Source organism: Arachis hypogaea, chromosome 8 (genome assembly GCF_003086295.3).
Source record: "Arachis hypogaea cultivar Tifrunner chromosome 8, arahy.Tifrunner.gnm2.J5K5, whole genome shotgun sequence".
NCBI lineage: Eukaryota > Viridiplantae > Streptophyta > Magnoliopsida > Fabales > Fabaceae > Arachis > Arachis hypogaea.
This window is the reverse complement of record NC_092043.1, coordinates 42,946,692-42,960,538: the sequence shown is the minus strand read 5'-3', so window position 1 is coordinate 42,960,538 and position 13,847 is coordinate 42,946,692. Positions and strand designations below refer to the sequence as shown.

Below are 13,847 nucleotides of genomic sequence, written 5' to 3'. Positions count from 1 at the left end.
GCTTGTTCTTTTGTCAAAGGGTTAACTATCAAAAAGTCTCCGAATTATTTAAATGCTGACAAAAATAATTTTATTATCAACAAAAATGTCTTCAAATAATTTTAAAACGCAACAAAAATGTCTAACAGTAAATATATATTTTCAAAAAATGCCTTAGAGATTGAATTTTGATGTGATTTTTTGCAAACATAATTAAAAAATGAGATATTATTATTCTTAAAATTTAGTGATTTTTTTCTAAGTATATATTTTTTGTGATTTTTTAAAAGTATTATTAGTTGTTAACAAAGAAATTACAAAAAATATATATATATACTTAACGAAAAATCACCAAATTTTAAGGATAATAATATCTCATTTTTTAATCATGTTTGCAAAATTTTTTATCAAAATTCAATCTCTAATATATCTTTTGAGAAATACATCTTTAATGTTAGAGACAAATTATTGATTTATTTCACCATCATTCTCAATTAGCCACAAATTTATCCTTCTCTTCCTCTAACATCCCTGTCACCCTCTTATTTATATTACTTTAGTAGTTAAACTTTTATGGTTGGTACTTGGCAGACAAGTTTTTAAGAGTTAAAACTTGTATTGATTTTTAAAAGTACACTTGCTCTTAAATTGGTCCCTAAAATTTTAATTTATTAATTTAGGTCCGTAACTCACGTTAGTAGCTCGACTATTTTCCATTGACATGAAAGAAATTCGTTTATGCTGTAGAGTTAGATTTGTCAGGGGATATATATGTTGCTTAGCAAAGTAATATGGCAGTAAGTAGAATTCACACAAGGAATGAAGGTTAAACCGAACTAAGAATTATTGTTCTATTATATGACGGGTGGTCCCGACATAAATGCCACAGATAATAATCCCGGGTGAATAGTATTCAATATTATCACAATTTTTTAGCAGTAAAATTGACAAAGCCACAGGAAAACATGATTCTCTAACCATGTATTTTGGTACTATAAATCACACATAGTAAATCACACATAGAAAACATGCTTAAAAAGGTAACAAGAATGAAATACGCAATTTTTCTTTCAAATTAGACATCTCAGGATTTTCTTAACCACGATCAGAACCTTGACAGAAAGCAGGCATGACGCTCCTTGCGCAAGAACCAAACCCACATACCTGACTCAACAGAGAAGTTCCAGACCTTGTATGCTTGGAGTCAGTGGCTAAATCATCTTCGCGAAGGGCAGGTATATCATCAGCCATGCTGCCTTGCCTCATGTCACGCCCCGAACCCTGCTGAAGCCAATCCGAAGCAAGCAAAACATCGGGCCGGGTAATTTTGATCGCAGACATGCCTTGATTTTCACTGTTCGGGGACCAAACCTGATCAACATTCTCTGTTTTCACAATGTTGTCTGCAGAAAATTCAAATGAACTTTCAGTCTCAGAGATCAACAAAATTGATTTTAGGCAAACATCATAAAAGAATTAGGGGGAACACTTGTCTTTTCAGAAAACTTGATAAAAGTGAATTTTCCCGATACTAGGGATGAATAAAATTTTAAAGTTCAGTTTAGGAAGACATACTATGCTTTCTGGATGCATAGGGAGTTTCGATAAGTTGTTTTCGATAGAAAGATTCATCAGTTATTTCGGAACCAATATTTTAGGAATATATTGGCACTTAAAAAACCAAAACTACAAAATAAAACAGGAAAATTCTAAAATAGCAAGTTTCAGATTATACTGAAGTAGAATGTACACATCTCTAAAAACAAATAACACGCATGGATCTGTTTCCAATAATTATCCTTCATAGCACAAACATAAAGGTACTAACCATTAAAGGAACGAACTGTTGGGTGTTCATCCAATGAATTTGCACTGGCACTAGCAACAGTGCACTCGTTCAATATTGAAGTTGCACCGAATGGTGATATAGTGTCAGTGTAGTCTTCCCAGTCTGTCTCATACTTGTTCAGAGTGGAGCTGAGCGCTCTGTCACAAGGAGTTGCGGTAGATGAATTTGAACTCTTGTCAGAATAATGGTTCTTTGAATTGCTCAGAGTCCTAGCCTGATAAAGTAAAGCATCCAGCAGGCCACTATTTTGTGGGGAAGAACAATCGGACTCCAGTGCACTAACTGGCAAAGGAGATTGAATGAAATCATCAACTGACTCAAGTAAAGGAGGTGGTGGAGATGTACTCCAGCTACCTACATCAGTTTCTGGATATTGGAGTGAAGGGAGCTCAAACTTCACAGCCTCATAAGCCGGCTTAGAAGTAGAGGAATTGCCATTCGAAAGTGAATGACTGTAACAAATGGAGCTGTGTGGAGAGGGTCCGAGATCAAAGGGAGATTGCATGCCAAATGATTGTGCAATCTTGTCAGGCGTGTTATCCTGAATTTGATCAAATGGATAAAACCAATTTGTGTTCATACCACCAGATCCAATAAAAGGTGTTGTTGACTCACGGAGACGCTTGTGGTTTGGTGATGTTATTTGTTCAAACTTACAATACTTGGAAGAGTCAAAACCTTTCAGCATACCGGTGTAAGCAGAAATATCAGGAAGCTCAGGCGGATATGGTAGGATTCCCTGACTACCATTCCAACTGTCAAATATTGCACTGTGTATCTCATAATTTTTGTGAACAAAATCATGATGCATATTATTGCCACCATCAATACCACCAGAGCTTCGGCCATGTTGATTCTCTTGCACTGCTTGCACGCACAGTTCAGGAGGATAAAGTGGCAAGCCAGCACGTTGACGCCTCTTGATACGGGTGTTCCAGTAGTTCTTTATTTCATTATCTGTGCGACCAGGCAACTACAAGCAAAAGAAATAAAACAATGAAATATATAAATAAAATAAGTATGTAATTTGGAAAATAGTAATTTTTAAAAGACAAAATTATAGAAGTGAGTCAAGTGACTGATTGGTCCAACATCCCTATTAGTTACGATCAGCTGCACGAATAATTTAAACCCCTTAGATCATAAACATATATATCTTCATGATTATCATTACAATTAACTCCATCTCAAAACATATGAACCAAATTCTATAGACAATCATCGCTATAATTGCTATAGACAAAAATTTTCATACTAGTCTATTATCAACTTAATATGCTTTATAATCATAGTTGTTGTTGACCCAGTTTAGCAGTCAACCTCTTTGTCCTACTCACGAGACACATGTTCAGAACTTGCAACACAATGTGAAACAGACAACCTGCTAACTAGTAGACATGACTGGTTACAGTGACGGTTGAGTTGTCTAATTTGTAAAATCATAACTAAGCTAATTTGCAGTTGAAGTTATCAGCCTCAAAATTCCAAGTCCAATATAGAATCACCCCATTTTCAATCAACAAAAACAATGTGGATATCAGCTGTGGTATTTCTTTGCTACAATATACAAAGTAGACATAACAACACTGACATCATTACTGGGGAACAGAATCCAGAGATTTCATGAAAATCTAAAACAAAATTAAAAATAATTATGATATGTATGACTGATAAAAATATACAATACGCTTACATGTGCTGCCATGCGTGCCCATTTGTTTCCCATTTTCGCGTGAAGTTCAGCAATCAACCTCTCCTCTTCTGCGGTAAATGCTCCTTTCTTTAAATTTGGTCTCAGATGATTAGCCCAACGCAATCGACAACTTTTTCCACAACGTAATAGACCTGAGTACTTCTGAACAGCATTCCAGTTTCCCTCTCCATGCTTATTAACATAATCGACCAACATAGCATCTTCAGAAGTTGTCCATGGCCCTTTCTTCAGAACAACACCAGCATATCCTCCCTTACTCTCATCATTCATCTGTAACCCTGTCTGATCATTGGCAAGCACTTCATCTTCATTCTCATTATTCAGTCTTCTCATTGTAGATTATATAGTTTCTAAAAAACAATTCACAAACAGAGAAGAAAGCCTTTAAAATAAAGAAAACTAGGTTATACAAAGAAAGGTTCAAATTTTCTTTTGAAGCCACATAATTTTGTTTTATTCTATTATCAGATTTCACATTGGCATAAGGGATAGAGCAACAACCTTCATTAACATAATACAAAAACCTTGATAGCAAGTTTTTCAGAAATAAAGAAGGAAACAAGAAATGACGTATTTCATAAAACTATTTTTCTCTTGATTTGCCAGGATATCCACTGCCTGCGTCAAAGTTTAATTTCATCGCTGCTCAGACCTCCAATTAACGGTTACCCAGCTGGCCAAGAAATGCTCTCCATTCACATGACTGAGGGATCAAACGCCCACTGTTTGGTTAAGGACCTAGTGAGTTAATCAATAGACCACATCCTCATGGTTTTTTCATAAAAACATAACTACCACAACACTTAGATGGAAATAATTGTATATAAGCACCACCATCGCAACTCAGCTCTATCCTCCCATAGATGACAGAGCGCAAGTAAGGGATGCAATGAACACAACCATTCAATACCATCTTTCTACCTCAGAAAATCTCTAACTCTATCAATTAATGATACTCTCTAGCACGGACTTACCAGACCCAAAAAAAGAAAGAAAGAATAATATCACACTACAATATCACATTAATCATAAACTTACCCAATCTGGAATTATATATATTGGGACTTGAGAGTATCACAACTCACAACATTACTGTCAGCTTAAAACGTAAAAACAAAATCACCATCCCCTTAAAAACCACGAAGGTCAACCATACTAGTAACACAGAGTTCATTTCTCCTACCAACCCACAATAACTAACACTCAGTGCGGTCAGGGTAATTTTATATTAATATTAACCATTTGATAAAAGAAACATGCGGCTTTACATAGAGCCTATTGGGACATATATTTACAAGAATAGGGTCCAAGCCGCAGCCCTAGTCTACTTAACAATCATACAAATTCTTGGGGTTTGCGGCATGTTTTTACCTTCTTGAGAATCTTAGTATAAAATTCTCCATAAAATGTCAAAGCATTCCCCGTAACAATGGTTTAAACAATTGTAAAAAAGGCCCGAAATTTGGGATTTAAAAAAAGCGTTTGCATAAGATGCCCAGAATATTTTTGATTCACTCGCAGACAATCTATATAAAAAATAATCAAATTAACTATCAGTTTCACAATGAAAATTATAAAAATATTCACCGAATAAATTTCAATTTAATAATAACAGGAGCATGAAAACAAGAAGGGGGAAAAACAAAGAACACTAGAAGACGATACCTGAAGAGGACACGACACGGCGACGCTAGGATCCAAAAGTGATTATTGTTTTGCGTGCCGCGAAATCCGAAGGAACACGAATCGGAAGTTCAATTGAGCTACAAAACTGAAGGGCAACAGTGCAAAACTGTGTCCCTGAAAATATGCACAAACAAAAATAAATAAAGATATGAATAATGAGCTTCAAGCTATTGCAAAAAGAAAGTAGCTAAAGAAAGCGGAAATTTCACGAGAAGAACCTGAAAAGATGAAGAGTCGTATCGGTTTCTGATCCTAATTTGGGAGAAGACGATAAAATTGAGATTCTGCGGTAAAAATTGATGGCCGGAATTGGGAGATGCAGGGTTCTGATTTCTAAAGGAGCTGAAGGAAGATGAAAGAGAAGAACACGGTGGAAAATTCACACTAACACCACCATAAACAACAACATCAACAACAACACTAGTTTCTGTAGATACAGATGGGAAAGAGATTCAGAGAGAGAGAGAGAGTGCGTTGTGTGTGTGTGTGTGTTTTGTGTTGGAAAGAAGAATGATGGCGAGTGAAGGAACGAAGTAGGACAGAGAAAGACACACAGAAACGGGTAAAAACGTAAAGTACATCTTTTTTTCAATATTTTCCATAGCATGGGTGAATTTCATTTAATTTTACCCTCGAGGTTAAACTAGGAATTTTTTTTAAATAAATATTTTATTTATCGAAATAAACAATTTGTAGCATTTTTACTCAAATGTGTCGCCACGTATCTCCTTTACATTATAAACGAGATAAGACACGAGACGATGTGGTCATATCATGTTTTTCCACGTATTGTGTAGGGTCTTTAGCTCGTTTACCGTATAAATAAGATACGTGTAACAATATATATATATATATATGCATTAGTATTGATTAAGAGCTTTTCACTTTCATTTCTTGGGATTTTTTTCACTTTTACCATTTTTAAATCATATTTTTGAATTACTTAACGAATATGGCGCGCGCTGTTAATCACGATGGAGACATTAACAGAATGAACGTGACTTGGCACATTGCAGGGCAGCCAACTTTGATGTTGGTGTTGTTTTTCGTTTTATACTTATGTTAAAGTATAGATGTATTACCATACTTAGGGTATTTTTATAGAGGTAGTATGCAGTATATGTTAAGCGAATAAATATGTGGTTAGAAATGGTTTAAATACTAGAGTATGATGTTAAACATACTTTAAAATGAATTTGTTAATTAAATATTTGTTTAGGTTTGTTTTTCTTTAATCTAAGTTATTATTAAGCATATGTTTATCAATTTAGTTATTAATTTAGGTTATTAACAATTTCTAATAAACTTAATTAAGTAGCAAAATGTTTATATTTGTATTTACTAAATATTTAAGTAAATGGTTTTTTCATAAATTTCTTGTTACTTAAGTAAGTTATCAAGTTGATAGTATATTTGTTGGTTATTCAAGTAAATATTTTCACTTAATCTAATTTACGAAGGAGATGTGAAATGAAATTTGTTATTCATTATTTAACTAAATAATTTTATTTAAATTAAATAAAATAGACATTTATTAGTTTAGTTATTAATTATCTTACAAAATATTTTCATCTGCATTATGTTATACAGACGTTTAAATTAATTATTTTACTAAACATTTTCATTATTTAAGTAATTTTTTTATGTAAATAAATTTATAATTTAATTGTTTGTAGTTATTTATTAAAATAGTTTACTTATAAATCAAATTAATCTGTTATGTATACATTTGTCGGTAGAATGTTTTACATTGAAATTCTTATAGCTTTATAGGTTTACCCATTTCTGATTCGGTTTTTTTGTTGTTTACCAGAGGTCTCGCCTACTTCTTTCCAGGAGAGTGAGTCATACACTCCCACCACCAGACGCATTGTCCCGTACCTGAGGGAGGCTGGATTCGGTGACGTGTTGCCACTCATAAATTTTGTGTTCGACAACTCTCTGATCACGACATTTGTTGAACGCTGGCGTCTAGAGACCCACATCTTCCACCTGCCGTGGGGTGAGTGCACGATCACCCTACAGGATGTCGCATGCCACATCAGGTTGCGCGCTAATGGAGATCTCATAGGTGGTTGCTTTAGTGACTTTCATACATGGTATGGAACTGGGGCCTGGGAGTCGGTTAAGAAGCTATTCGGTGTCAGGCCTCCTGTAGTCCAACAGCAGAAAACGTAGAGGAAGGAGTCTTTTTCCCTAAAGCTGACATGACTCCGGGAGCGTGTTCGACAGATGCAGTATCAGGCACCCTCCGACAGTATGCGACGTGCTACATACTGTTGACGATCGGGGGTCACATGATGACTGATAAGTCCAATAATAAGGTTCATCTCTGGTGGCTCCCACTACTGGACGACTTTCAGAGGTGTTGATCTCTATCTTGGAGATCTGCGGTGCTAGTATGGACGTACCATTTCCTATGCTCTACGGCATACTGCTCCAACACAGACATCGAAGGTTGCACTCCTCTACTGGTATCTTGGATATACTATAGGTTCCCTAAGTGGTATCCACCTGAGCGATAGATTCTCATGTTGTCAGCAACGCACATGGTACTTTAATCGATCAAACTCCACTACTCGGTTTCAGTACTTCTGCGAATGCTGTAATTCTTCACATCTTGCATTACTGCATCTCTGTTTTGAATATGTGGTCAACTTTAAACTCTACACCATCGTCCAAGTTGTAACGTCTTCACCCATGTTGGAAAATGAATTCTTCTCTTATATCGCGTCCAGATCCAACGTACCGTAGTGACTGGGTACAGATGATAAAGCCAAAATTGGATGCGGGATAGGCAAAAGATACCGACGTGATGCCTCAACTGGGGTCTCTAGTACAAACTCCTTCTCATCATCATCCTCAGAGGAACTGCTCTCGTTGTTATTCGCAATATACTCCTCATCAGAGTCCTCACCATCAATGCCTATGTCTTCCACTAAACTAGCAATGTGCAGTAGTTTGGGTGCGAGAGGTGGGTCATCCTGGACGAAGTCTAACGAGCCAGATTCGCTGCCACCGACATCACCAACTTCTGCAGAAAGCTCCATCACTCGTTCCGCTCTAATTCTCCCGTGGATGTCAAACATCGGGCGCACATGGTCATCGCCATGGAGTTAAAACAAACGAAACCGAAAAACTCCATTTTCCATTGATGCTAACAACCTATATCCCACCTTCTTATCTCTTTTCTCCTGCTACCACCAACGCTACTCAATATCAGACTCTTCAACTCGGACAAAGAACTTACTCGTCGAGTATGTAACAGAATGTGATTCTCACACTCAAGTATCACCCCATTATCACTATTTCTCATACAACATTTCGGATACATATTTACAACCAAGTATTCACTGCTACTAGACATTTTGACTTATTTTCGAAAGAAATAGATAGAAAAGAAGTATAAAATATTTATGGAGAATACAAAGGGTTGCACATCCTTTTATAACTGCTGGAAATTTGTCTTTACGTATCTCATTTATAGTATAAATGTCATAATTATTCACTTATCTCGTTTATAGTATAAACGAGATAAGATTACATGTATCTCATTTTCACTGTAAACGATATATACACTTTATTTCTATGTGACTTTATCTCGTTTCCAGTGTAAACGAAATACGTGTAATCTTTGTTTACAGGGAGAGATGCGACGCATTTCGGTAAAAACACTACAAATTATTTATTTTGGTAAATAAAATATTTATTTTATTTATTTAAAAAAACTGGTTAAACTATGTGATAATAATGAAATTCGTCTCTAAAAGATCATTCATTCATGACTCGTTTTTCAAATTAGTCTCCAAAAGATTTTTTAATCAAAATCATTCTTCAAAGATTTTAAATTAATCGAGTTAGTCCTTCTGTTATTTTCTTTGTTAACAACGCCAAAATTTATTAATGTGAAAAGCTAAGTGATATTACAACACATATAGAAGTCTTAATTGATTATTAGCATGATAAATTTATAAAATTATATCAAATCAAAACCTAACTAAGGGAAAAATTGAAACATTGGAATTCTTCAGTTTGGAGTTGATTTGATTTGATTTAATTTCATAAACTTATTATATTAGCCACCAATTAGGACTACTAGGTGTGTGTTGTGGTGTCACTTAACGTGTCACATTAACAAATTTTGATGCCATTAGCAACAAAAGTGATGGAAGTGTTAGAAAAACTCAACAAAGGTTCAAACAAGAACTTGTCTAACAGTGGAAGCACCAAAAATAATTTTTCCTCTATCTGTGCGATTAAATAGGCAATAACAAAGACATCCAAGCAGCAAATATAATGGCAAAAATTAAACAATTAGACACCGGAATTTTAACGTGGGAAAACCCCCCCAAAAAGAGAGTCAAAAAATTCACATGACCTAGTCCAATAAAAACTTTCACTATCAAAATAATTGGTACACAAGCAGTCTTCTTAGTGACATTAGGGCATCTTAACAATCAACAAAATACATCATCAGAATTGATGGAATCAACATAAACCCTCCATAAAGTGGGTATCTCAAATCAGACAAAAAAGAATGCAATACAAAGTTATATCCTAATGTTCATCTCTACACCAAGAATAACATACTAAAATTTCATAAGAAATTGAGCAAGTTTATCGATTCAATCGGATAAAAAATGGCTTGCCTTTTTTCCCCAAATTTTCTTCTTCTCCTTCGACGCTGAAACCCTCTGCTTCGTTTCTCTCTCTTTTTAAAAATGAGCGAGTCTCAAACTCTCTCTCACTCATTGACCGTGGCTTAGCCACTTTCTTTTTTTTTAATATGTGGGCTCCACTTAGTTGGGGACCCACCAACAAATCTCCCCCTCACCAACTCAAGTGGGGATTGGCTACTCTACCAAGCTCGCCTTCTCTTTGCAGGAATCAAACTTCACTACAGGTAAACTGTTAGTCATCATATCTGAACCATTATCATCAGTATGGATCTTTTCAAGTTCATATGACTTCATCTCAAGCGTTTGACGTATCCAATGGCACCTCACCTTTATATGCTTCGATCGAAAATGAAACGTCGGGTTCTTGCTGAGATGGATAACACTCTGGCTGTCACAAAATAACACAAACTTCTCTTGATTGATGCCTAACTCTTATAGAAATTTCTTTATCCACAAGAGTTCTTTAGAAGTTTCAACGACAGTAATGTATTCAGTCTCTGTAGTAGATAAAGCAACACCAAAGCAACACATTTATTTAGGATGATCATCATCTTCAGTCTCAGACAACTCCGTTACGTCAATTATATCAAGAACCGAAGGTTCATGCTCAAAATAAATGTGAATCACGTTGTTATCCTCGTGACAGTGGCTGATCATATCCCTAAGGTCCTGGTCCACTTGGAATATCCTGAGACCGAATTCCAAACCTTCATTAGGGTCTAAAAACCAACATGCATCGTCCTTGTCATATCCTAATCTTCTATAATAACTTGTTCCACAAACACGTCAAGATAATCTTCATCCACTCCAACCTATTCATCATACAAGTCAGATGCGTAGATAATACTTTCATCAGGTTGTGTCTCAATCTTTCCTCTATAATGAAAAACAAGTTTCAATCAATCAGGCATCTGAATTTTACAGCACAATGCAAACAGAGAGAACATTACTTTTGTGATTAAACAACTATGTTGCAAAACAGAAGAAATCAACACTATAATTACAATATTTAAAAATAAATGAACTATAAGAACACATGCATTTACTTCCTAATAACTATAATTTAATCTACATTATGATCATAGTGGTTAGAATGTTCAGATTAAAAATCTTAAACCCTAACATGTTGTTACTAACAGAAATAATTCAAGGTATCTTGACTATAAGACACATAATGCCAGCATTCTAAGCCACTCATTTATACTTAAGTACTAGGAACCCTTATTAGAATACAACAACAGAAGAGAAGCATCAACATAAACCCTTATTACCTTTCGTCGTCGGCAGTTTGTGAAGGCAATGCTTTATTGAAAACTTTTTCATTGACCACAGAAAGTGTATTCAATGGATGATCGCCGACAAGACAATGTGAGTGGGAAGCGCAGGAGAATGAACGAACAAGGAAGAAGGGAAGGTTTCTTTGAGGTCTTTTGGTGGAAAATGTTGTTAGGGGGAATTATTGCAAATAATTTATTCGAAGAGGAGAAGATGTTGATATGATATCGTTTTGATATGTTTAAGGTGTCCCTCTCTCAATGACGTCATTTCGTCCAATGCCAACTTAGCACTTGACATTTCACATCATCAATGTTTAGATGACTCTTTTACAAAGGACTAATAAGGATGTACGTTTTCGAGTTTAGGGTTAGTCATTTATTAAAATGGAAGACTAAATTGGGTAGCAATTTAAATTTCAGATATTATTTTTGGTATTTACTCAATTTTTTTTTTCATATATCACAATTTTATCATGATAGCATTGTTTTTTTTTTAAATGCTGACTTAGAATACGTTAAATTCTAAATACTAAATTTTAAATACTAGAGATAAAACATCAAATCCTAAATCTTAAATAATATTTTAAAAACAAATGAAATGCATTTAATGGAGTATCTCTTTAATTATTTTTTATTTGTGTAGACTTATTATTTTCTTTTTTTTCCCTCTTTATAACTTAAAAATCCAAAAATTCTACAATGATTTGTTTCTAGGAAAACCCAATATGACTTAACGATCTAGAAAAAAGTCCATAACGAAAAAATTAAAAGTCCAAAGAAAACAATAAAAAAATAAAGCTTTAAAAACAATCGAAAAATACAAATAAAAAAACGTAACTCTTACACCACCCACGAACTAAAGGTTATGGTACTTGACTCAGTCACTTTTCATCTTTATAAAATAATTTTTATAACTGATTTTTTAATCTATTATTACTTTAATTAAGGACGCTCGTTATTTTCTAACACAATTTTTTAAAATGAAAAAAAACTATAATTTATAACATTTTTATTTTTTATATTAGTTTGACAATGGTACTTTTTTTTTTAAGACTACTGGATGTTTATCTCAAATGTAAAACTATTTAATTTAGAGCACAATCTAATTTTTAAGAGATACAAAAATTAGACCTTTTGATTCTCGATTTTTAAGGTACAAAAAATTAAACTTCTTATTTAATATTAAATTTTTTTAAAAATTTTTCATACGAAAGAATGGGATGATTCAATTACACATGTTCATATAAAAAAAACACACTTACAGTGCCTATTAAATTGTATACAACCCTTATCCTTAATAAAAAATTTGAGCCTAATCTATATTGATAGAAACTCTGTATAGATATATTCACCTATATATCATAGAACATAAATAACAGAAAATCCAGGGTTGATTAGATTAACGGTAGAAGTGCAATAAGTTGAAAACAACGATGTCTGAGAAATAAAATCGCAGTTATAAACTTATAATATAAGAGTTTTAGTAATATAGTATTCTTGGAACTTATACACTACTTTGCAGTCTTATGAATAGAATAAGCTTGAGAGCGAAGACATTAATGGGAATGAGAGAAAGAGAAACGAAAGGAAACAAAGAAGAGCAAAATGCACATGGATATATATATGAGTCTTCTTTCTCTTTTTGTTCCCCTCAAAAAGAGACTTAATTTACTTGCATTTCAAGCATTTGATTTCCTTTATTTCATTCACACCCTTCTCATTAAAGACAACAATGGATTCTCGCTTTACCTTCCTTTTCTTTATATATGTCTCCCCAAATTTTTATAAAATAAATGTAAAAAATAATTATTATATTTTTGCTACAAAATAATACATAATTTGATAAAAATATATGTGTACAATTTATTTACATTAAGTCATTAATCGTACATCAAAATTAAATACTATCTAATTTATTTACTGTATCTAACTTATTCACTTGTATGTATATATTACATATGTATCATCCTTAATCCTTCATAGAGATTGAAGCCTAAACGCTTATAGAATAAAAACAATTAATTCCAAAACAACACTTTTCTTTTTATTATTTTAGATTTTTAGTGGGTAGTGGTGCAACATGTGATTCGAAATATAAATAATAATAACATTGGAAACTGCCTTCATTTAAAATGTTTATTAATACATCTATTTAGAATACATCTCTAAATTAGTCCTAAAAATTTTGGATTGAACAATATTGTGTCCGCCAATTGTAATTAAAATTAAAATTTATAATCGTCTAAATAAATAAAACAAAATAGCTTTTTTGGATTTAAAATAACAAAGTCTTCCCCACTAGTTGAAAACAAAATTTTACTGCTTTACATACATAAAACGAATTTTGAAAAAAAATTACTTTTTTAAATTTCAAATCTTAAAAATGATTTTATCACAAGATTTAAAAAAACTAAAAATTTTAAATGCAATAAAAAAATTAAAAATAAAATTATCCGATAAAAAAATTATTAGAAAGTAATTTAAGGTTGAGGTTGAGGTTGCATAATGGTTATTTCTTTCTTTTTCTTTGTTTTTTTTTTCCTTTAAAAAAAAGGAGATTGAAGAAGGGACACGTATTTGAACCCAACTCAAGCATTTTATCATCGGTAGGGTCACACTGTTGAAGTTTATATATGTTGTGTACCTAACTTTACATACTAAAA

General features: G+C 33.4%; 1 protein-coding gene across 2 annotated transcripts; it reads right to left on the bottom strand.

Moving 5' to 3' along the window:
* Positions 1–799: 799 nt before the first annotated feature.
* Positions 800–5,788, bottom strand: LOC112707589 (transcription factor MYB33). Of its 2 annotated transcripts, XM_025759388.3 has the most exons (6): positions 5,447–5,784; positions 5,208–5,342; positions 4,044–4,264; positions 3,522–3,892; positions 1,808–2,801; positions 800–1,382 (listed from the first exon to the last, which is right to left on the bottom strand). In XM_025759388.3, exons 4-6 carry the CDS (start codon positions 3,873–3,875, stop codon positions 1,075–1,077), a joined length of 1,656 nt encoding a protein of 551 aa, XP_025615173.1. In that variant the 5' UTR covers positions 3,876–3,892; positions 4,044–4,264; positions 5,208–5,342; positions 5,447–5,784; the 3' UTR covers positions 800–1,074. The 2 variants fall into 2 exon arrangements, with proteins under 2 accessions (XP_025615173.1, XP_025615172.1); XM_025759387.3 differs by lacking the exon at positions 4,044–4,264 and having other exon boundaries at positions 5,447–5,788.
* Between the last annotated feature and the right edge of the window lie 8,059 nt (positions 5,789–13,847).

Coding starts and splice junctions, on each gene's coding strand:
- LOC112707589 (XM_025759387.3), bottom strand. CDS start 3,875: ATGAGAAGACTGAATAATGAGAATGAAGATGAAGTGCTTGCCAATGAT. Junction 2,802..3,521: donor GGGCACGCATGGCAGCACAT/GTAAGCGTATTG, acceptor TTTTGCTTGTAG/TTGCCTGGTCGCACAGATAA. Junction 1,383..1,807: donor AACAGTTCGTTCCTTTAATG/GTTAGTACCTTT, acceptor AATTTTCTGCAG/ACAACATTGTGAAAACAGAG.